The sequence below is a fragment of the Thunnus thynnus genome, chromosome 13 (genome assembly GCF_963924715.1).
Source record: "Thunnus thynnus chromosome 13, fThuThy2.1, whole genome shotgun sequence".
NCBI classification, from domain to species: domain Eukaryota; kingdom Metazoa; phylum Chordata; class Actinopteri; order Scombriformes; family Scombridae; genus Thunnus; species Thunnus thynnus.
Window position 1 is genome coordinate 8,891,249 of NC_089529.1, and position 24,939 is coordinate 8,916,187.

A 24,939-nucleotide genomic window follows, 5' to 3' on the forward strand; every position below is an offset into this window, starting at 1 on the left:
ATGTAACCTAATACATCTGCAGAGAACCATAATATGCAGGTTTTACTAACACTTCCTTTAAATTTTTATGAATCCATTTTATATTTTTTTCTTTGATTTACCCTGATTACACTCCAAAAGAAGCATTAAGACTGGAATAATGTTTCAGTCACAACACAGAAATAACAAAAGCATATCGCTATAGTATGTGTAACTACTATGACAGTTTTGGATAAAGTATTTGATCCCACCAGTTTCTAGCTTGTATCCAAACTGAGATATATCCTGGTACTGTAAAATGAAGATGCAGATATTCAATACCACCCAGATTTTACATTGTTGTTTTGCTGTGTCTGCCTGCCTCTCTTTCAGAGTCTTTGTGAGGCATCATTCCCTGCAGTTGCTGCCTGTCCCAGGACACCTTGTTTATAAGCGCTATGAGATTTTCTCTCTGCGAGTGACACAGTATGATGTTTGGAATATGGAAAGGCGACCGAATGAAGACAAAGAAACAAAGTGCGAGATAAAAATGCAGAGCTGTAAATGTCATGTACAGACACAGACACCAGTCTCACAGTGTTACTTTCATCCCCCTCTTCAAAAGAGTAAACAGTATGTTATATGTCCGCTTCTATTTTCTGTCACTTGGTGTACAACAATTCACACAGAGGAGATGAAGAAGAAAAACCACGACAAAATGACTAATTAAAATGAAAATGGACTTGCATAATTTGTAAATATATTTTTTAATGTTTTTCTCTTTCTTTTGCTTTGCTATGCAAGCCAAACCTAATGTTGTCTCTTTTGTGATTTATTACTGTGAATCATTTTTCATTGATGCTCAAACTGTTAGCTTATTTTGATGAAGCTACTGTATTGTTGTACTTTGCACAGAGCGTTTTGGTGAAAATAAGCACAAACCCATTGTCAGCTAAGCTGAGGAGGAGAATCATTATGGCAAAGAGGGATGTCTATGTTACACAGAACCTCAACAGAAGATATATACTTGGCTGTGCTGTAATTGTTTTGAGAAATACCCATATATTGAGAGTTACAAGGAAAAAACACAGGTATATACTTGGAAATAATATGCCAAAATAACAAACTGTGTTTCATACTACTTGCTGGGAATCCTATTATGCATTATACTAAAAATGGTTCTCAGCAAATGGTTACCAGAACATTTTTTATGGTAACAAAGCAACACATTGGTTGTGATATCCAAAGCAAAGACACATGAAAATAGGTAGAGTATGTGTCACTTCTCTGCCATTCCCAAAAAGAGTATGTTAATAAAAATATATATATATATATATATTTGTTTTGGTAATTCTTTTCCAATTACATACAGTGATATGATGATAGTGCAATATTCAAAGGACAGTATGACAGTAAAGGGAAATGGGAAGATGGAAGTGAGTCAATGGAGGCCTCAGGCCATGCATTACCTTTTTGGGATGGTATACAGTGTCCTGATGTCACCTGAAGACAAACGAGATGCAGGGTTTAGTTACAACTATATGTGATGTTAAACATCAAAGACATTTTACTAGATTTGTACTACGCTGTTGAATGGTTATGGATTTACACTATCATCTTACAAAGATGTATAGACTTGAACGACTGCCAAATTTGAGAATCTTTTGAAAACCCTTTTTCAGTTTTAAAATGCAGCCAAATTAGCATTTTCTGCCAATGAGATTCACAATGCGATGTATTTACAGTTGTTTTGACGGTTTTGTTCTGATCATCGTTCTGGTGAAGGCTCTCCCTTTGAAGAATCTTAACCTGCCAGATTGGTTTGCCCTCAGGAATAACACAGCCACATACAGTAGGGCAGTTTTTCAATTCTTTGATGCAAAAATAAAATGTGTATGTGAAAATGAACCAGATTTCTCCTCACAGTGCCTTTGAGTCTGAAACACTGTTGCATATTACCCACTAATGTTTATTTTGGAAATTTTGAAGTTCCTGGATACATTTGTCAAGCTAGTTTAGATCATATCACACTGTATATCTCATATAGACATTTTTTTATATTGGACAATGTTTTAATCAAGGTTTTTACTTACATCCCATTTATAGCCACTTACAATTGGTTTCAGTGTTTATTAATCTATGACATAATCTCTAGAATATGGAATAAAATAATATAATACTTTTTCATTGCATAATTAGGTAAAATATACACATTGTCACCTGTGCTTGAATCTCTCTTTTAATCAAACCATCCAGGGATTCTATTATATAAATCAGTATTATGAATATTAGAAAGCAGCCAGAAATATGTGGGCCTAAGACAACATGAGCATTCATTTAAAAATCTGGCTGATACAGGTGCTGAGAAGTTAAATGAGGGATTATGTTTGACTTAATTGCTCTTTCTTGAGCCCCAAAACAGATTATGAAATCTTTAATATTCAAATAGCATTACATATGACTGACAAATGTGTCTGCTTTATTTAAAAGATGTCCCCACATAGTCACATTGTAAAGGGAATGCATTGATTTGCTGTTGTGCAGTCTAACATATTAGGTGGATCCCTTCTAAGAGCTGACTGCCTCACTGTGCAAATATTCAGTGGTGTCTTAAAAACATTATTTTGTCCTGACCATAGCTATCCCAGAGGAGCCAGGAAAGACTGAAAGTCATTCTGTTTTCTCTGGATCACCATGACAGCTCCGTGTTACATGGAGATAACTTTGCTATGGGTAGGATAGCTCCAGGCGATGGTGCAATAAGTGCTATGCACAGTGTGGGACAGCCTGTCAATATTTGTATCTTGAGACTGATAAACAGGGATTAGGAGTGTCTGCAGATATTGTGCAGACAAGGGGGCACCATGTGCGATCCACTATTTAAGCTTTAAATCTAGCTAGTTGGGTTTCCAGAAGTGGTATGAGGACAGAAGTATTGGCATTGTGTTGTCAATTCTATACTCACTTTGACACAATTTGGCCGCCCTACTACAGGGACCATTCCCAATCCCCCCACACACACCCCCACCACCAAGTGTTGTATAGGCTCCTTCTAATTTACCCATCTTGTAGTACATGTGAATTTAATGGAAGAACAGAAATACATAGCCAAGCCCACAGAGCCCAATTACAAGGCTCTGCCTGCAATGACACAGCTACAGTCCTGCTTCATAAAGATTTAGCTCAATATACTGGCCTTTGGGTGATGTGGCCACATTGTGGGGTTTTGTGGTTTTGGTTTGATGAAAAATAAGTTATTTATTGCTGAGATACTTTTTCAGCCCTCAGGAGAACAATTTGGCTGCAAACTGCTTCCCTTCTTTGGACACTGTTACAAAAAACATAGGAAAATATTTGTAATGGAGGCCTTTTTTCTTGGAAAGCACTGGTAGTAATAAGGACAGGAAAGCATAGAGGATCCATATGAATTTAATCAGTCATTTGAGTGATTGTAAAATAATGAGAGAAAGCTTTAACAAGTGATCTTTATATTTCATTTTCTCATGGCATCTCTCCCAGATCAAACACTTTTAATCATTTGTGAGTAATCAACTGGCTGAAAATTAAAGGTGTTAATATTTAAGAGTTCTTGGGGTTAAGATTCTTGTTTTTTGTGCAGTTACCTTTTTAGTCTTACTGTAAAATTCATGCTGTGTCTGTAAACTGGCAGAGCCGGGGTGAGCCGGCTCAGGAAAACTAAAGCTGCTCTGTAGACAGTAGGCGATTTGAGGGGGGATGAGGGAAGATGCCATCCCCCTTGTTAGAAAAATGTCCAAAATGCCATCCCCCTCTCCATCACCTAGTAGCAGAGAGAGTGCAGGAGCAGAGGGGTTGTTAAGTTGAATATGTTCGTCTAGTCTGCCTGACTCATTGATCCTTTATCTGACTAAGATTTCTGCAAGTTAGAATCTATGGCCCCAACCATGGCTCTGAAATATCAGCAGCCTAACTGTGCTGTGTATTGATAAATCCATGGTGCTGTACATGATGCTGAAGAAGCAGATGGATTTGTAATTGCAACTTTTCCTCTCAGTCCTGCCCTTCTGTCAGTTTCATCTTGGGTCTATAATATTCTCTAAACTATATGCCATAAATATTCAATTCTATTCTATATTGTAGCCTATATACTCTATAGAGTAGTGTCACCTTCATGTCAAAGTGACAAGTAACAATGTGTAGTTACAGAAGAGCGAGAGGATCATAGAGACACACTGCTGCCTGTAGTATTCCTGTAATATTTCTATGATCATTCAGTAGCCTCTGTGCTGCTGACAATACACCCCGGAACCAAGCCATCTCTGTAACAATATATTTTAGGGGAGACATGACTACAGATATAGTTTCTACTAAAGATGTTTGGTGTAACCTGGGAGTGGAGCAGGTAACGTGACTGAGGAAATTAACCTGCACTGACTGCATGGTGCTCAGCTGCTACAGTCACATAACTCAAGGGAAAATTTATTCTGTCAACACCACGAAATGTTCTGAAAAATAAGCATTATTAAATGTCTACATCCAATTAAAGAATAGCCCTACACAAAATATGTATTTAGCCTAATAACAGTTCTACTAAATTGCAATTATAATGTCAAGAATTAGGCTAGGCCTATATGAAAATCCTGCAGTCCTAGGGTTGGGGTTAGGGTTACCTAGTCCTCACCCTCCCATTGGGCCATCCCCCCTGTTAAAAATTAATGAATCACCTACTGTCTGTAGATGACCCTAAACTTGTATTTCTGTGTAAGTGAAGCGAAAAGACAGTTTTATCTTTGAGGATGCTTTGTGATTTTGCAATGTCGAGTGTTTTATTTCATACACATAACAAAAGATATATCCAGATAGGAGACAAGTATAATCATTTATAGCAAATAACAGACAAATAACAAACAACACATTGAGAAAATCTTCATTTCAAATCACATAATTCATTCAAACTCAGTGTTTTGTCATTGTGTAGGTGTATTTGCCACCCCAAAATAGCCAGATGAAGACATTAAAATTAAAGTAATTTGTGAGAAGGGCTTTCTGATTGTGATTGCAAAAAATAAAATAAAAGAATACTCTGTGGGTAAATCACTCTCTTATCACAGTGAAAACAAATCAAAATGAAGAATAATAGTGACAGGCTGTATGTAGTTTACATTAATAAAATCTGCCTCCCACAAATCCGACAGTAGACATATTTATTCAAGGTATAACAACATGTAAAATTATACATACATAAACATATTTACATACAGGATATTTATATCTGGAGTGCTTCCACCCCACTGCAGAGCCAAGTTTAGACATGAGAAATGTCAGAATCATACATTTTCAAAGGAAATATAGAAGTTCCGCTGTATACTTTGAACCAACATTATGAATTGCAAAGTAGGTTGTTAAAATTTCACAATATAAGGCTCAGTCAGTGACTTGACTGCATTCATTCTACTGTATTTTGTGTAGCCCTTTAACATTAGTGGCCAGGCTTTACATTTTTTATATACAATATATATATATGAAATGCTATGATATCTTATTCTGCAAATATTCATCACTTTACAAGAAGCAGAAAGGGAACCTTTCAATTTCTTTTTATCTTTTGCATATCATCAGTCCTCCATGAGCCACATCATTTCATGAAATTTTCCCAATATGTGGTGGACAACCTTTTCACTATGATTATGTGTAACCTTGCCTTGAAAGGCTGATTTGTGACTCATGACATTTGGCTAATTGCAACATTCAAACAGTGTGGTGGTTTACATGCACCCCACCTGAGACCATAGATCCAGCTCTGTGCCTCAGCTACCCTGAGGATAAGCTAAAGGCCATGGTCTCTTGGCCTTTAGCTCCCTTAGTGACCAATTTATTTTCATCTTGTTCACCCTGATGGTTCATCTGCTTCTTTTATGTTGCCACTTCACATGGTGCCATTGATATGAAGTGGCGAGGCCTCTCCTGGAGGTCTCTAACAGAGGGCTTTATACTACAGGCAGGACATCAACATGCTGATCTTTTTCTATACATTCTCTTGTTGACTTATTAAAACACAGTCTCCAGCCGAGACAAGTTGTAGCTGTTTTTATCTTAAAACCAAGATCCAGCTCCAGTTGTTGGAAGTTCCCCTGGAGAGTGGATCGGCTCGCTAGTAAGTTCTAGTTAGGACAGCTTGTTTCTGCACTATTGCCCAAATAGGTTTTTTTTTTCCAGTTCAAAAATCTTGACTTACACATTGTCTGATGATGGTGTCATGGGAATGATATCAAACCAATCAGAAAACAAGTACACTCAAAAATGTGTTTTTCTTCTTGTTCCTTCGCTTGGATGTTTGAGCTTTAGTGTACAGAATGATTCATGTGCAAAGTTTGACATCAAAGGCCTTCATCTGCTGAAGGGGGAATGTTTCTTTGTGCGCATCTTAAGACCTTAAGGGTTTAAGACGTGCATGTACAGTATGAGTATGATCATCACAATTAGTTTGGAATCCAACTTATATGGTGTGCAGACTTTTCAGTTTGTCCAATATGGAACTTACACAAGTGTGATGTGGAAACTTGAAACCTCAAACACACATAGATTGAGAGTAGGAAGGATCTTTTGTCCAGTTGGTCCAATAGTTACATCTTTGAATTGAAAAATATTTACATATTGACAGATTCTAGATTTTTCAATGAGGAAGAAGGACTGATGTAATTTTCAGAATTGTTAATGCTGAAATTGAACTTTTCAGGCACAAAATATTACTCAAAGCAGATTATGTGTATATGTTCTACAACATGGAAGGGGCCTTTAAACGTGGTGAAAACTCCTTTTACTTATAACACAGACAAACCACACACTGAAGATTATAGTGGAGGGTTTTAAAACATTTTGTTCAGCCTTCTTTCTTTCTTTCTTTGGCATTACTGTAAATCATGTATACTTATGAAAGATTTCAAATTAAAATTCCATTTTTTACTATTTTTATTTACCATTTTATAACAACCCTCTGTCTCTTATTGTGCTAGAAAATCTCACTTCATGATCTTTGTCAGCATGTCAGCAGGTGTGCACTCAAAGTTGCACATGGCCCTCTCTGTCCTGATGCCAGATGAAGTCATGGTATCATCCTCTTTGCCTTGAGTGCAGCTTTGAACAATTTAGCATTCCCTTCTCATCTGCCACAGTAAGTCCTCTCCTGGCACCATAGGACACATCCTCCCATAGTTCGCAGTCAACTTTTATAGTGACAGACAGTGATATATCTCCATAAACAAATTAGAATTTACTACTGCTGCTGCGAGTTCCACCTCACCACCAGACTGATTATCTCTGACACCTCCTAATTCCTCACCAACTGCCTGCTTTAAAAGAAAGTAATCTTCCTCAAACACAACTGCAGTAAATTTGAAATCATAAATTTGCACTCCATTACTCTTCCCCCCTCCACTCCTAACTTCTCACTCAACACTAGTGTCACCACTGCAGCCCCTGTAGTTCTGAACCTTGGCACCATCCTTGCCTCCGAGGAAGTCAATGACACAGAAAAACACTGCCTCTCAGAGCTGAGAAATGCTGCCTAACTCTGTTTATTTCACTGCTGTGAACCTAATCGATGTCCTCACCACCTCCAAACATCTTTCCTGCAACAGTGGCTTCTACACATCCTCAATAAACCTCATTATGTCGAAAATCCTGTTGCCTGAGTGATTGCATGTACCTGTTCAAGAGACCATAGTGTGCCAGTTCTGCAAAACCTCCAGTGACTCCTGTGACAAATGCAGAATCATATTTTGGATTATGTTAGGATTCAATATTTTGTGTACTATAATGGGAGAAAATTGAACACCTAGATGACATATGCTGCAGTTCAATTGGTGGGGCAGAGGAAACATTTTCATTCACAGCACAGCACTCAGCCATACTGTCTCCATAGATCTGTCCCCCTTCTAAAGAGTTGCTCAGGGTTGACAGCCATCAGTTTCACTTTTTCTGTCAGCCTCTCTGCAATTCTGCCACATTTGCCCTAGTTGTCATGGCCTTTCTTTGTCAACAGATTGCAGAGAATCTGCTGGATAAACATGGTAAAATTGAAAATGAAACTTGGCAGCACACACATGCATTTACAGACACACATACACACTCACCCACACACACAGTATCTTAGAAACTGAGGCGAACACTTGTGAATAACCTACTGTAGACAGTTGTCCTTGAAAAGGAAGAAAAATAAGAAAGATGAAGTAGATGGGGATGAAGGCAGCAATTCATGGTGTTAAGAAGTTGGCTGCAATTGACTGGTTGCAATCAAGTTATTCGAATAATTCACAAATAGAATCATTTAAACCTGCATATTCAGTTTTCCATTTAAGAGATTCCCACGCACACTCTGTTCCACATTTTTTAAATAATCATCACCTCAAAGGCAACCATGAAAAAGGTGATATATTTTGTCATAAATAGAGGTTTTTTTTTTGTTTTTTTTACTGAACAATCCTGTGTAAGTGATGTTGACTGGAGTGGACATTACCTTTAACAGTTTTGGTTAAAATTATTCACCCACCATTTATTCATAACAGTCACATCACTCCAGCTTGAAGTGATAATTGGACAAAAAAAGGTGGATCACACTGTGTGGTCGCTGTTGACAGCTGTACAACTGTAAAGGAGGTCAGCCTTTTTGCACGAGTGGGACACACACACACACACTCACATACAAGATGCTTCGGCAGGTTTTATGTAAAAATAACATTTGTGCCTCTCACCAACTGTAAATGGACAAACCTCAAAAGTGCAGTCATTATTTATGTATTATGAAAGGTAACAAAATATCAACAATTGCAATCACAGAAAACATAGATGTGTTATCTGAATGTTTAGTGCTTCCTTTGCTCATTTTGTAGCCTATTTATGCAATCAATGTCAAAGCAGATTCATTATTAGCCTATTGCTATATATAAAGATCTCCAGAATTATACTAAACAATACAGTGGTTTTGAGATGAGTTCTTAGTTAACGCTGCAGAGTTGTACAGTAACTAGCTTTGAAGTGTTTTCTTATTTTTTGTTCAATCATCAGAATAACTAAGATGTGTTTTGCACATGAGCAGTTAGAGATCTTCCTTGCACACTTCATTTCACCTACTGTACTGTCAGAAAGCGAGGGAGTGAGTAAGGTTAATGGACTGTAGAAAACAAGCTGTAGCCAAAAGTTACATACTATTGTGACAGAGTCATAGATTAAATGAGTCATGTGGGTTGTTGTGGATCAGTGAGCCTAAGGCAAGGCTTGTAAAATAAACCCTCCTGTGTTAGTGATTCTAGGTGGAAAAGTGCAGAGTGGCCCTTCTTATGGCAATTTATTTATTTTTTTCTGTTCCAACAAGGTTCTTCAGGTTCCGTCGTGCTCAGGTATAAGTTGGCATGAGGACGTCACAGAAGAAATATGGCACTTTGATGAGAAATACAACCTTGCTTGCAAGGTGAAGAGACTATTCTTCAGTCTTTGATCCTCTTACCCTTAGCTGTACAGTATGTGTTCTGAAAGCCATATTTGATCAAGTCGGACAACAGCCAAGTAGAGAATTGAATTGTTTCTAGGTTGAGTGGAGCACTGGACTGTAAGAAGGTTTAATTACTGAAAAAAGGCTTTAACTATTATCATTATGTCTATTCATTGGCTCCTGGTCGCTTACTGGTCAGCTGACCTTCAGAAATGACTCATATATGCAGAGATTGTATTCCCTGATAAATTTACATACATTGACAGTCAAAACCTGCAATAACTCATTTTCTGGCCACTTGGGGGGAGAAGAAGCTGTGGACACAATGACATAATATCACCTTTGAAATTGATGTGGAAAACTTGTTAGCAATCAATTGCTTTATCACACATCCCGCAGATATGTAGCAACATTAGCATTCATTTGGAGTCGTGTCCCTATCCACTAGGTGAATGTAAATCCATAATCCCTTTTCATAATTTCAGTGTTTGATAAAGACCTAACAAAGTCTGGCTTGAAGGTCTGAGATTAAGGACCAAGTAAACATTTTATCAGGAAATCTGAGTCATTCCTGTGACCTGAATGAGATTTCCATAATGTGCTGTGTGCAATAACTGAGTTTGTGTCTTCTCTGTTTGTCGCATGTGGGTGATGTCAGGATATCTGAAATTAGGGATCACAAAGGTCACAGGGGCTTCTCACCTCACTTATCACTGCTGAATGGAGTGGTTCAGGTTTCACCAATAAATCACACTGAGGTCTGTATAATTATAAAATAATTTGTGGATGATGCACCGCTCACAGACATACACACACACACACACTGAAAGACATCTGTGAAAACCTTGCTTCAACAGCACACAGGTGCTCTGTTGATGAAGGTTCATAAGCGAGGTTAATTAAACAGCATGTCTCATCATGTCCTCAGTCAGTTTTCTTTTCTCCTGTCTCTCTCATCTGCCTCTCCTCACTACCACAGAATGAGATGGGTTTATCTACAGTATGGGACGACCAGATAGACACTCAGCAAAATTCTGGTGACAGTTTTGAAATCAATGAATGGACAAATATCTTTGAATATGTTTCATTATAAATAATGACAACTTTCCCCCCAATTAAATCTATAAGATTCTCAAGACTTACTGGCATTTTGCAAAACCACTGTACAGTAGTTATGTAAAATATTTTCCTTGATGCCACTTCTACACAAACAGTACAGTTTTTCACATTTTCTTCATCTTTGCCTATGAAACTTTAACATTTTATAAATCAAATCAATTCAATAATGTTTCCTGTAGCATAAACTCAAGTGAATATTATACACATGAATGGTTCAGGAGAAGAAAGATTATAAAATGATTTGTATGATATATTCAGAATCTGTTTGAATGTGTGGTATATATGTAATTAACCTTTCAAGGTCTTGGGAAAAAAAAAAAAAAACAACAAAAAAAAAAACCACCCATGACTTATCCATGCTGTCCATGACTGTCTGAGTTCTGCGTGCCTTCTGACAAGATCACCAAGAAACATTATACATACTGTACATTTTAAAATCTTTTTTGCTTTAGTTACGTTAAAGTTCTAACTTTGAAAACCACCTTTGTAGACATAAGTGAAATGAGAGTAAGGATCGACAGTTGTTTGCGTTTTTCATGGTAAATACTGGCTGGTTTTTGCAGGATCTGATTCTTTCTTTGTCGCATTAGAATCTGGAAAGTAGAGTCTACAGTGAAAACTATAAAGAACTGGGTTACAGAAATGAGTAATTTGTTGTTAGCAATATTTATTCAAAGTAGAGTAGAGTAGTTAAAGTGACATACCTGTTCCATACATAACCTATAAAAAAGGGCTGGACAATATAACCAAAATCTATAATTGTAACAGTAATAATTTTCTTAATACTCCAGTGCCTAATAATATTTACTTTCTTACAAAGGCTCACTTCTGATATCTTTGTTAGATTCTGGTTCTGTGGTTCATTTTAGAAGGCTGAACATCTGGTTAGATGTCAGTGATTGTTGTAGCTATTCTCAGTTTAATTGTATGGTCTTCAGGCAATTCATTTAATGAAAATTGCTAAGTGAGTTTAGGCCAGTAAGAGATTAATAGTCAGTAATTTGATCAATTTGGCATACTGTCCAGCCCTGCACCAGAAGTTATGGTCAAGGTCAAGCGAACACAGGCGTAGATGAAACTGACTCAGTGGAGAAAACAATGAATGGAACCAGTCCTTGACCAGAGTTTTCATCATCCCAAAGAAAGGACAAAGCAGTCAGGATGTTTAGTAAAATCTCCTACAGGTGAATCTGCATGCAATTCTCTCAGTACACACAACAGATATTTCAAATCTGAATGAAAGCAGCTCAAAATGTACGCAACTGAATGCACAATCACAATCAACAATCGTTTTCTCAGCCTGAAGTGAGCTGATGAAATGATTAACAAGACTCCAAAGACTGATTTCCTCCAGACTGAAATTCATATAATAATAATAAAATTAAGTGATTGTGCTTTTATAACCAAAGTAGAACAAATAATACAAAGACAAGATGTACATCACTTATAAAACATTAACACTGTTATATAAAATTTGAATTTCAAGCACTTCTGTGGCAGTAAACAATTTACAAGATGGCTGGAAAAGACTCAATATCAATTACAGTAAAAGAACAAGACAACTGACAAGCAAAGATCATAATATGGACTGCATCAAGCAGTTGTCAGGGACAATATTTTTGTAGACACTCACAACCGCCATCAAATGTGCATACATCTTACTTTACTGAGCAACCTGTAGTTCAGGCTCGTGGAAGCTGGTCACCCAAAAAGCAAACAATAAGCAGTGCATCAAATTGAAGTCCACAGACTTGAACATGAGAGCACTTTTTCTTTTTTTCCAACATCTAATGAGAAATTTGAAGTAGAAATTAATAGCATGTATTGTGCAGTATTTTTGGAGTCTTCTTCCATATCGTAAAGGTCATTGTCCTTCGTGTGAAGCAACTGTAGCATATTCTTGTTGTGCTCACATTGCTTCTTAGCTTTTCAGGAACTGTGAAAACAAAACAGTGTTGTGTTTGTCTTCTTGCGCTTAATGCACTTCAATTATCATTTAACTTGTGTAACAGATAATAAAAGAGATGTCTATTTGTGGAAATTACATTGACACAATAAAGCTGACAAATTAATTTTATATCTGGAGTTTTGATTCCTGAGGTTTACTTACATCCTACAGCTGGCCTGTAGGTGCCACCTGTCCTCCCTGTTTGGTCCGTGAGTCTCCACATGATATAAAGCTGGATGATTTGGGATCATCAGGCTCCCTCTGAGCATGACCTGATGGGAAAGAGGGACGACTATACAGAAGGATGTCCCCAAATTCTGCAGAAGAGACAACAAAGTGAGAGGTTTATAATTGACTAGACTATAGTTTGCAAAGTGAGCAATATAATGCATCCAGTACTGTACCTGAGTGCTGTCTGCTTTTGCTGCCTCCTTTTCCTCCTAGTGGAGTCTTGTGCTTGTCCTGGCTCTCTCTCTGCTCAAGTGTACCTTCCCTGACCCTGTGAGTCCCAGTGCTGCCTCGTCGACCCCGGCCCTCCCCAGAGCCCATCCGAGGCAGCGTGGCCCCCCTCACTTTATAGTCACCATGGGACATCTGGCTGGTGAAATTCAGAGGCATGCAGGTGTCTGGGGACACATCAGAACACAGAGATCCAAATGTTAAAGTTGTTATGAGATACACAGATATTAGACAAATCTCTAGTCTAAATGTTGGTTCAGTCTTTACCATCATTGAAGACGTCTTTGGGTTGGTAGCCCTGTTGACCAGTCTGGTTCTGTTTATGCCTCCTCGGCCTTTTATGTGTTATTGCAGGACTCATGTTGCTGTCTGTGGACATGGGGCTGCTGGGTCGCTGATGCCGCCGGCCTGAAATCATCACACAGATTATATTATAATATTAAAATGTTTATTACATTAAATATTACGGTAGATAACAGTAAACTTACAGAGTGAGTCTGTTTTTTTATATTTTAATTGTGTTGAATTAATATATGATAACACTATTTGTCAAATATACATTGTATAAATTTACAGCCAACACATAGTTTCTCCATCAATCCTTATTGTGAGCAGTGTGGTGTTAAATTAGGACCACAGGGACATTGTTCCCTAAGTAAATATGTTTTATTTTCAAACTAACTAAACTATTCAACCTTATCTGATTGTTGCTCACGTAGTCATGGATATTTCAGTTTCTAAGGAAATATTTAAGAATTAATACCAATTTTTCAAGGGCTTTAATTTAGTGACTGATTTGAGAAACTCATAGTAACTCATGTAAAACCTTCTTTTTTAAACCTTTGGTTGACAATATATTGAAAACCACCATGCCATAGCTTATATGGCATCTATTATAAAGTTGTTATATTGAAATGTTAATGTATATTTGCAATTTTTAAAAAACATATTTATCACATTTTTATTTTATTTTATTCATTTAAAATAAAACACTAAAAAGCTTTGGGAAATATGAGTTGAGGCAGTGGAAATGAGATGACAAAAATGGCCAGATCCAAACCGAGAGTGTCATGGATGAAAATCATGTCACTGAAGAAGAACCTTGAAACAACTTAAATTAGTAAAATGATGTGCAAATTCACAAATAAATCAAACAGAGTAAACAAATATGATAAAATGAGATGTGATAATGACATAAAATGATATAGTAATAATAATACTAATTCATTTTTTCCCCACAAGCCCTCTCACCTGACTCCTCTGGGTATCTACACATGCGCAGGCCTACAATATCCCGCGAAGATGCTACTGCCTGGTTGAAATCGCCGTCTGTAAAGAAGGATCCTTCTGAGGTGCTGACAATACTGGACCTGCCTGATGAGATGTTGTCCTCAGATGCTGAGCCCCAGCTGTTAACCATGGACCCTGTGACTGATCTGTCCAGATCCCCAGTGCTGGAGGCTGGGGTCTGCTCCAGCCCGTGGAGGAGCAGCTTGTGTGGAGAGGGGTGGTGCAGCTGGTGTTTGTGCTTCTGCCGGTTGTGGTGTTGGCTGTAGTGACTTTCTGCAAGCTCTGTGTCTATCTCCTCCTCTGCCTCCTCATCATCCTCTTCCTGTCCATCAGTATCCATGCAGAGAGGTATGGAGCTGTAGGTGTGTGTTGGGGAAAGAGGGTGCGGGTGGCTGTGCTGGCTGTAAAGTGCATTTAAAAAAATCCATACAGTCTTGTCACAACAAAAGTTTTTATTGAGTCAGGTAGAAATGACAGTGTCAGGAAGCTTTAATCTGGTTACCTGAAGTGCTCGGTTCCATCGCGCAAGCCACTGCTCAGGTCTCCCTGTGGTGTTGTGGTAGGTGGGTGACTATAGGGCACTTCAGTAGCAGATGAGGCTGCTCCTCTAACTGGAGGAGTAGGACAGCCCTCTATTCTCTCCTCTGGATCAAAACTGATAAGAAAGGGACAAATATGGCTAATTATGGCTAAAGTAACGAGGAATGACATTGATGCAAAAAACCTCGGTCCTCCATTGAAACACAAATTTCCATCATAGAAAAATGGACAAAGGTGAACAATAAGCTTTCTGCAACATCTGTTTGTTATTGCTGAAAGGCTGCACATGTCTTGTATTCATGCGTGTTTCTGTTCTTTCCATTATGCATTTCATTAAGTAATTCTAAATATAGTAAACTGACTGTCTGACAGTGATAAATATCTAAACTGTTTAATTAGTGTGGTTTAAGTGTCGGCAGTAACAATAAGGCTCTGTTTTGAAAGATGGTTTGCAGATGTTCATTGCATCCTGTAATAATGCCTGGGTGATAACTTTGTGTATTATTATATTATTATTTTAAAGTCAGTTTAAAGCAAATAAAGTAATGCATGTGGTGACCCACTTCAGCACTACCGACTAAAAGACCCTGTGTGTATTTGTGCTGTAATGCATATATGCAATCTGTGTGTGTCTACCTCTTTTCCATGGGTAGGCTATACTCATCACAGTTCCAGGCATTAGCATGAGGAGGAGACAGAGCTTCTCCCCAGCTCACTGCATTATGTTTTGGTGTCTTCGGGGCCCGCGGTCCCTTCCTTTGATTTTGACTGCCTGAGAATTTAGAGGAAAACCCCATGGTAAACACAGACCTCTGGCTTGATTCGTTAAAAATCATCACACATCTGTATAGCTCATCTCTTGGCTTCACCTGAGGTGCTGTTGCTGCCTCTGTCTGAGCTGTGGTGTGAGCCTCCAGTGCTGTGATCACGGGTCTGGTTGTAGGGGATAGTTTTAGGATGGATCATACCTTCACCTCCTTGCAGATGATCTGAAGACAGAGAGTCTCACAGAGTGAGAAAATTTACAATATATTTCTTTTTTCATTCAAATAATGCAAGCAAATCAAATTTAACCCCACTTTACCTTTATTTAGCATGTTTTGCTCCATTATGTTGTACTGCATCTGTGCTGCCATCTCTTTTGGTATTGGAGGCGGGTTGGGAGGCTGCTTCCAGCAGGGCATGTCCAGAGGCTCTACAATAGCACCACCGGTGGCTGCCTTATTCTTAATGCTTGCCTGAATGAGCTGTGTGGTGGCATATGGGATGGGTTCATATGTGGCTGCTGAATCTCCTCCTGGACTTGCATAGCACAAGTTGGAGTTGTTGAACGTTTTAATCTCATTCAGCTTGTTGGAGAGGTTCACATCACTGTAAATGGGCGTCTCAGAACCAAGCTGTTTGTTTTCTGGATGGTTTCCGTAGTTAGCAATGCAGTCAGCTGAGGAGGACATGAAACAAAGCAGCACATGAAGCACAGCAAGAGTCACAAAGCTTCAGCATTGCTGGGAGCTGTTTGATTTTCATTAGACACACAACATGTATCACAAAAGCTCCTACCCGAATGATGACATGAACTCAGTCATGCACTAACCTGGTCGGCTGTATGTTGTCATGTTACTGTCACTGGTGCCATTGCCATTATTACAGCAGTTGATACTACAGTCCTTGTGATTGGCACATGCATTTGGCCAATTTTCTGGCAGCCACAGCTGGTTCAGAGGTTCCCCCATGCTGAGAAGGCCAGGTCTGCAATAAGGAGGACCATAGTGCTGTCAATCAAAACCTGCAGTCCTCATATATCACTGAAGAATGATGAGTGTGGGGTGGATGCATAAGCTTCATTGTTTAGAACAGGCAGACATCTCCCCCTAGTGTTCCCACAACGTGAGTGCATTTCTTCTGTTAGTCTTAATATAACACAAAGGAACAAAAATATCACTCACCTGCCAGCATTGCACACAGATTCTCCTCTTTGATATGCAACTGCAAAGGCATGTAGAAAAACATTAAAACTTGATGAGCTGTCAAAAAGCGGAAATGCTAAAGGCAGAGAGAAACCATGAAAGGCAGGTAAATATTCCAAGCTAAAATCTAAAGTCAAGTCTATGCTCTCTTCAATACATGCTTCCATTCAGAGGACAAAAAGTCTGACTGTATGGTTTAATGGGCATGAAAACAACACAAATAATTGCCTGTGCTTTTACAGCTCTCGGCATAAATTCACAAATGAATCAGAAACACTGTTTGAGACATTTTCTCCTCCATCATTGGTTAAACATCAAATACAATTCTCTGTATAATGCATTCCATATTTTTCCTTCTTTAATCTAATGAACCTAACCTAGTGAGCAGGTGGGCTCGGCACACTATCTGCCTACAGATGTTTATGCATAAAGCTGATGTTGCTTTATTACAATCAGCAAAATCCGTAGTTTGGTTCAACATGCTTGTACTGCATTTATGTACTATAACAATATACTGAAGAGGAAGCATCAACTGTTACTTTAGTTCTTATTTTAGAGAAAGAACTATCTAATCACTTTTAAGGTTAGTTGACATTGTTGATGTTTTACCTCAATTAATTTCTCTTCATCTTGTTTTTGTTTGCTGTATTCTATGTCAAGATTACGTTTTTAAAATCAAATTTTTCATATTCTTTTTGCATTGTAGCGCTCTTTCAGTTGTGCAGTACATATAATGATAAAAATGATAATTAACCTGCCAAATACATAGCTACTCAATACAAGTTATCACAAACATTAGCAGATCTATCATACAGTACGTACCTGTAGGTGTGAAGGTGAATGACGGGACTGTAGGAACACACAAAGGAGGAAAAACAAAGCAAGATGAGCAAACTGAAATAATTTCAATATACTTTTGTATTATTGTAGCTATGAGCTTAGTTATGCACGCTATGAGGTTTTCTCATATCTATGCATCTATCCTCTGCTGTGTGCACACAGTATTGATAGACATCTCTTCATATAAAAAAAAACTGATGTGTACAAACATTTAAATAACCACATGTCAACTGCCTCACTGCAGCCTCTTTCTTTGACACAAGTGTCCAGGTGCAGGTTAATGGGGGTGACAGGCAACCCGGGGGAGAGGGAAAAATAACAGTAATATTGTACCAGACATGGTAATGGCAGGTTGACAAGCCTGTGCCTCCAAGAACTGTGTTGTGTTGAGGAAATGAGTGACTAAAGGTCATCGTTTGAATGTCTGCATAGTCGCGAATGAAAAGTGTCTAATTTGTTTCTGAAGTCTTTGTGTCAAAGGGAGATTAGACCGGAGTATTTTTCACCCTTTGATGTGATCTGCTTATCAGCGTCTGAAAATATTCCTTAATATCACTGAGATGAAGACTGCTGTTTACTCTGGTGGCAACGTGTCATGGATTGATCACTTCTACAATCATAACGACCTTCAAATGTTCCCACAAAAGTAAATTGACAACCTGTTTTACAGACGTACACCTGGCCCACACGGTTGTAAATTAGCATCTTGAACATACACATATCTATCCATCTACCCTTATAAAATATACACATAACAGAGAGACACACACCCTTGCGGATGCCAGTGTATGTGCTGCTGAGGCCACTTCTCTTCTTGCGGTGACGGTAGAGCCACACACTGAAAATCATGAGGACCAACCAGCAGGTGGCGCCAATGCCAGCAATAAATGCCGGCTGCCTCACTACATCTGAGATCTGAGACAACGTGTCTCTTTCCTCACTGATATCCATCATCTGGCCTGCAGAGTCTGATCAGTAAAAGAAGAAAGCAAGAGGTCAGACATTACAGCAAAACAACAGCAGTGATGTGTTCAAAAATGTTGATAAGGCAGCAAAGAATCATGCATAAAAATCAGAAAAAAATCATGCATTGTTAAAAAGACAACCTGGACAGCTAAAGGTAATCACAACATGAGCTTCAGATTGTTCATTCAAGTTTCTCATAAATAGCAGTATAAGAAACATTATGAGAATGAATGGATTGGAAGTTTTCAACCTGAGGTATTGTCACTGTTTATTGGCCGAGTTTTGTGACAGCTTACTAATCAAACTCTCCTTTTTAGGGAGGACTCTCACCTAATTGAAAGAAAGTGACATCACTCTTGACCCCAGGTCCAGCACCGTTGCTAGCCGCAACCTCTACACTGTAGCGAATTCCTGGTGCCAGACTGGGAATGAGCACAGAGAAGGTGGAGCCATCAACCGATTGGTTCACATGATACCGACTCTCATTACCCAGGCACCAGATCTGTCAAGAGAGGGTGAGGAGGAGACGAGATGACAGTGATTGCCTGAGGGACATATCTGACAACACAAGAGGCATCATCAGCCTCACAAAGATACAATTTACATTTTAACTGGAATACATGTGATGCAGAGCATGGGTACAGTAGAGGGCAGGAGCCTTCTTCTCTTACTTTGTACTCTTGAATGACTCCAGCCTCTTCCGGTCCTGGAGGTGGTTTCCAAGTAACGAGGATGGCAGTCCCATTGGCATCACTCTTTGTCACTGTAACACCCTGGGGTGCTCTACTAGGGGCTGAAGCAATGGAACATACAGTTTACCAGGGAGACATATTAAGTCTCATGTGATGCTGTATGCATCCCATGTATAGTCTGTATCTCTGACAGCACTGCACACTAAATAAAGCAATACCTGCTGTTTGTAATGTCATCTAGATATACAGTCAATAAAAGATGTTATTCAATTCCTCTCTGCTATTAACGGATACATTTAATACTGTAGAAGGAAAGTTCTCAGACAGTCACCTTCTTCCAATGTCCTGACCACCTTCACATCACTGTCAGCTCCCTGGAATTCATCAAAGAAGGGGCGCACTTTGAACTCGTAGATAGATCCCCTCTTGAGCTGACCGATAACCACCCCGTCCTCCTGTGGGGTGTGTACCTCCAGGACACTCCACTGCCCCTCAGGCTGGCCATGATCAGCAGACGCCCTGTACAACACCTTGTAACCCTGGATGTATGGAGACTGCTGCTCGACCTAATGGAATTGCAGAGTAAAACATACAGTATAAATGTCAGCATGCTCCCTTTTGTTCATGAGCAACTGAACGTCTGGTTTGAATCAAATGTGTGAATGTAAGATAGTCTTTATCGCATGTGAGTTAAAACAACACACACCTAAGAACGATGTTCACTCTTGTTTTGTGTGAGAGTGAACATCCTGCAGGAATGATCTGTTAAAATTCAGTTAATTCCCTTTGCCTTGAGGGTGACACAGAATAACATTTCCCCATATCTGTGAATTCTCACTGTAAACTGTGATATGAGGTCATTAATAGTTTCCCCTCAGCATGTTTCTAGTTAAAATCAAACCAGGAGAGGACTAAGCAGTTTCCATTTAAACCACGCAATTATGACAATGGATGCCTTAAAAAATTCCAGCTAGGGCATCCACACACACACATGCATGCACGCACACACACCCAGAAAAATGCTGTAAATAAATTCTTATGTGTTTGGAACAAAGTGCAATTTATCATCCCAGAGACAAATTCACTTCTCTGTGCAGTGGATTTATTCTCTGCTAATAAATGTTTAAAGAGAAAACTCCAAGTATTTCAGCATAAAGTAAATATTTTCAAGTGTCTTCACACTAGACAGTTTAGTGTAGATGATTATTGCACATTTGACATTTTTCCCATATTTAAACTCACTTCACATCAACTCACATAGAGTACATATAACGTAAAATTGTGAACAGTGTGTGCAGGACAGTCAACATTACTGTATGTGTTCGCCTTACCATCCACTGCACCCTGACAGCAGAAGACGACAGGACAGTTGGTGTGTGCAGGTGGATCACCACATCTCCCAGCTCCCTCTGGATGTGACGATGATCCACTCCCTGCATGGTGGAAGTGCTCTCTGTTGGTACCAAAGGTACAAAATGAGTTAAATAGCAACAGTTACTTATTAATTTGAACTAAAATAAACATGCAGATTCTGTTCAGATTAACTGTTAAAAATTAGGTTAATCTAAAAAAAAAAATGAAAAGCCCACACTGACCCTGTGTTCTGACAGCATCAGAGATTGGGCTGGGGTCACTGAGGCCATAAGCATTCACTGCTCTGACCATAAAGAGGTAGACAGTTGCAGGCTTCAGGTTCCTCAGGACAAAGCTCTGTGTTTTCACATGCTCAGCTAGGGTCACCCATCTGCTGCCCAGCGTATAACTGCAGGGAGAGGTGAAGCAATGATAACACATAGATACAAGGCAAATTTCAAATCAAGCTTGATAATATATGTTGTTTAAACATGCTGGATATTACACACTGTATGTCTAACCTGAATGCCTCAATTAGGTAAGATGTAGGTGTTGCTCCTGCATTGGGGTTGGATTTCCATGACAGAGTGACAGAGGTACGAGAGATGTCAGTCACTTCAGGTTTAGATGGAGCACTGGGCACCAGGTTAGGGTCTGTAGGATGACTTGACTGCACAACAACTCCAAACTCTGCCACAGAGATACCAATAAATTAAAAAGCGAATTACACAAGCTACACAGTGTATAAGCAACCTTTATTTATTTGTCTGAATTTGAGTAACCTACCTTCGACTTGTAAGTATGACGTCCAGGAAGCCTCTCCATTCGGACTAGAAGCTATACAAGAGTAGAAGCCTGTATCTCCCAGCTAAGGGGGAGATGATATATAGTGGAAGACATTAGTGGGTTGGCTTGGCTCAGTGCTGTCAGTACTAACTGCTGTATTACTTCATCCCATACCTTGGTGTAGCGAATCTCCAGTGATCCTGTGTCTGCTATGGACATACGGGAGTCCACTGGAGACACCACCGCACCATCCTTCTTCCAGTGGACTGTAGGAGGTGGAGTGCCAGCAGTTTGGCAACCCAACACCACAGTGCTGTCCACGGGAACAGTCTGATTGATTGGGCCCTGTCTAATCACAGGAGGAGGGTGGTCTGACCCAGCTACTAAGAAAAAAAAGGAAGTAGAAAAGTGAAAGAATAATAATGAAATGTCTAACATCACTGAAAAATGTTCACAGCCAACACAAATTACTAATATTGAACATATGTTTTTAATTTTTTCCCCATGATAGGGGGAAGTTTTTGTGGTTATGTTTAGGCAACTTAAAACATTACGTTTAAGGGTTGGAAAAAAATGTGGTCATTGGAAGTAAAATATGGGTAAAGCTAGGTTAAACAAAATGCATATTACATTCTTGTACTGGGGTTAAAACTATATTAATATTCAAAACAGTAAACAGTAGTTTATAGTATGGAACTGGAAATTTGGAATTGATGTTCACAGAAGATCAAAGTTATGAAGAGAGACAAAAATAAAAGTAAGAAAGATGAAAGTAGAAAATGAAAAACGAGCAAATGAAATACTGCCAAAAACTGCAAGACAGATAAGATGTGAAAGATATTGAGAGGAAAATTGGTAAAGAGAGAGAACAATAGGTTTAGGTGGCTGTGCAGGCAGCGGAGGAAAAAGAAATCAACTTTTCCCCTCCAGCGGAGAGCAACTAATCGTTCATTCGGCAGTAGGTACTGCTGGAGCCGACTCCAATCACAACGGCAAAAGCCCAACTAATAACAATCCAACTTAGATAACAGAGCTCTCTCTTACATTTTAAAACCCTGTGGATGGGGGCAGGGGTTCTAAATAAATAAATAAAAAGAATAGCAAAAAAAAGATGATGGAAGCGCGCCTTGAAAACTGCCGGAGGTAATGCGGACCAGTTATTTCCATTAAAATGCACCACTCCAAATGGGGATGAGAGAAGTGTGGTGGGATGGAGAGACTTTGGGGGAGGGGAGAGTAGAGACAAACAGGTAGAGGCGAGAGCGGAGTGCTATAGACCACTGAAAAAAATACATAAAACATGACCCCATCTTTTTTTTTCCCATTACCTATAACAGATTTCTCACTGTGGAGTGGATGCCTCTCATTTCCCTACTAAGGTGGCTGCATTACCAATATGAGCAGCGGATTATACATTATAACTAACAGGGCTGCACTGAACAACTCAATGTGTACATGCAGTAACTGTCTAAGCCTGAAGCAATTATCTTCATTAATTTAATATATGTACAGAGAAGCACAGTTACACAGTTACAAAGACACATGTATTCATGATCAGACAGGTCATTTAATTGGGAACCTGTAGACTTTGCTGGTGGTGTGTAATTAATGGTGTAAGCCTCCTAGCACATTTAAATTGCTTTTTTAATCAATTATTGAAGTTATCCCATCACCTAGGACTTGGATGACAGTTCCTCAAACCACTTTCTATATAAACATACCTAGAAACAATATGATAATCCTGCAGTCTTAATTTATAAATATCTGCAGTAGACTAGATTGTGTTATATTAATGGAAACTAGAGTAACAATAGATAATAATTATGATATTTCCCTTTGAGCTTTTTATTTAGATTATATACATTTGCCATATAGTAAATAGTATTTTTAGAGGTAAGAGAGATGAGACCAAACACTCTTTACACAAAATCACCATGGAAACAGAGGGTTTTGAGCCCATCATGTGAGCAACATCCCCTGAAATCTCTCCCCTGACAGTTAGTAACCAAGGCCAACTACCACACCCATAAGGGAGGTAGCTCTCACCAGTGTGCAACCAAGGCCAACTCATAGCCTAATATATCTGCTCAACAACGAAAAACTGCAGCAGCAAAGTAGTCCGTTTAGCCAAAAGACAAAAGACTGAAGCTGGAAAGGTGGCTGATAAAAGCACCCCCATCTGCCCTCTATCACTCCCTCTCTTTACTCACTGTCTGTAACCTCCAGCAGTGCTTTGGTAATAACACTGCCGGCAATGTTGAGAGCCTGGCAGCTGTAGAAGCCGCCATCAGAGCGCTGAACATCAGTAATGGTCAAACTGCCCATCTGGGAGACAGACAGACGGCTGAAGGGCTGTGGTGGCTGGTAAGAGAACAGGAGACTCTGTAGGGGACACAGAGATCACAGAGTTTGAAACCCCTTCATTAGCGTTATTTGTACTGAGTGGTGATTTAGTGTGATGACAGACTGAGGGTCAATCTCACCTCACTGCCCTCCCTCTGCCAGAAGATAGCGGGCTGTGGGTTACCGGTGGCCTCACATTGGAAGGTGACCGTCCTTCCCACTGACACCACCTGGTTCCTGGGGCGTACAGCAAATGCTGGAGGCACTGTAGAGGAAGAAGGGTCCTAATTACTAAGGCAGCCTGATACATTTCCTTAACTCCCAGTTTAGGAACATCAGTCTGTATTCATAACAAGCTCAGAATAAAAGATATGTAGCAAGAAATGGTCATTCTTTACCTTTTGTAATGAAAAAAAAACAGCATATTTTTATTCATTTACCCACATATAACATGAATTACATACTGTATTGGTGGATGGAAGTACAGTGCAGCTAGGACAATGACAGGGGCTCATGATTTCCTGTTACTGTCTGATGGTGGATGAGGGGCGGATGACAACTTACCAGTGTTGACTATAAGGGAAAAGACACAAAAAAGAGCAGTACAATGAGTGATGAAGGCACATACTGGCATATGCATTTGAGATGATGCACTAAAAAGTATTGACACATGCTTGAATGAGTGAGCACAATGGAATCGGTATAAAACAACTACAACAACAACAACAACAACAATTTCATATATGCTCATACATTTGTAAGTATAGTTTGGAAAGGATATGCAGGAAAGGAAATTGTGCTTTTGGAATTAAAAGTGAAACATTTCTCCAGTATTCAAACCAAGGTCAAAGGACAAGGCAAGCTGTTTAGACCCTATTAGACTCAGCAGATTTGTTGACTCTGAGGCGTGAAAAATGAAGGGCTGGTTTAAATTACAGAGCCAGCCAGCCTTGAGGCCTATTTGGACAAAGCTACAATCCCCTAATGGACGAAATAAACCTACAAGGAGCGAGGAAGGAGCACTGTGTCTGGATAGAGGGTAGGAGAGGAAGCTGCTGGTGCTATGCAGGGACCTCTGCTCAGCTAAATGTATTACACAAACAAAGACACAATTTTAAAATGGGAACTACTGTATATCTTGACATCTGTAAACTAGATTTATAGTGAAATGAATGGCTAGCTAACCAGCTGGTTTTGGAACTGCAGCAAGAG

The 24,939-nt window shown here is 39.2% G+C and overlaps 2 protein-coding genes across 2 annotated transcripts in view; one reads left to right on the top strand and one right to left on the bottom strand.

Moving 5' to 3' along the window:
- LOC137195361 (roundabout homolog 2-like) overlaps positions 1 to 1,857 on the top strand; it is an 82,094-nt gene extending 80,237 nt beyond the window's left edge. Inside the window, exon 28 of the mRNA XM_067607637.1 lies at positions 352 to 1,857. Within this exon, the coding sequence (XP_067463738.1) occupies positions 352 to 353 (2 nt within the window). The 3' untranslated portion in view covers positions 354 to 1,857. The remainder of the gene's footprint in view (positions 1 to 351) is intronic.
- Positions 1,858 to 11,193: 9,336 nt separating this feature from the next.
- Positions 11,194 to 24,939, bottom strand: part of LOC137195363 (roundabout homolog 1-like) — a 108,471-nt gene continuing 94,725 nt past the window's right edge. Inside the window, exons 11-33 of the mRNA XM_067607639.1 lie at positions 23,868 to 23,992; positions 23,595 to 23,766; positions 21,559 to 21,764; positions 21,385 to 21,466; positions 21,120 to 21,288; positions 20,841 to 21,007; positions 20,577 to 20,698; positions 19,577 to 19,811; positions 19,225 to 19,346; positions 18,884 to 19,055; positions 18,358 to 18,555; positions 17,570 to 17,596; positions 16,727 to 16,766; positions 16,375 to 16,529; positions 15,865 to 16,221; positions 15,650 to 15,769; positions 15,417 to 15,552; positions 14,767 to 14,895; positions 14,202 to 14,632; positions 13,218 to 13,358; positions 12,896 to 13,117; positions 12,654 to 12,808; positions 11,194 to 12,479 (exon numbers count right to left, since the gene is read on the bottom strand). Of these exons, the coding sequence (XP_067463740.1) occupies positions 12,657 to 12,808; positions 12,896 to 13,117; positions 13,218 to 13,358; positions 14,202 to 14,632; positions 14,767 to 14,895; positions 15,417 to 15,552; positions 15,650 to 15,769; positions 15,865 to 16,221; positions 16,375 to 16,529; positions 16,727 to 16,766; positions 17,570 to 17,596; positions 18,358 to 18,555; positions 18,884 to 19,055; positions 19,225 to 19,346; positions 19,577 to 19,811; positions 20,577 to 20,698; positions 20,841 to 21,007; positions 21,120 to 21,288; positions 21,385 to 21,466; positions 21,559 to 21,764; positions 23,595 to 23,766; positions 23,868 to 23,992 (3,680 nt within the window). The 3' untranslated portion in view covers positions 11,194 to 12,479; positions 12,654 to 12,656. The remainder of the gene's footprint in view (positions 12,480 to 12,653; positions 12,809 to 12,895; positions 13,118 to 13,217; positions 13,359 to 14,201; positions 14,633 to 14,766; positions 14,896 to 15,416; positions 15,553 to 15,649; positions 15,770 to 15,864; positions 16,222 to 16,374; positions 16,530 to 16,726; positions 16,767 to 17,569; positions 17,597 to 18,357; positions 18,556 to 18,883; positions 19,056 to 19,224; positions 19,347 to 19,576; positions 19,812 to 20,576; positions 20,699 to 20,840; positions 21,008 to 21,119; positions 21,289 to 21,384; positions 21,467 to 21,558; positions 21,765 to 23,594; positions 23,767 to 23,867; positions 23,993 to 24,939) is intronic.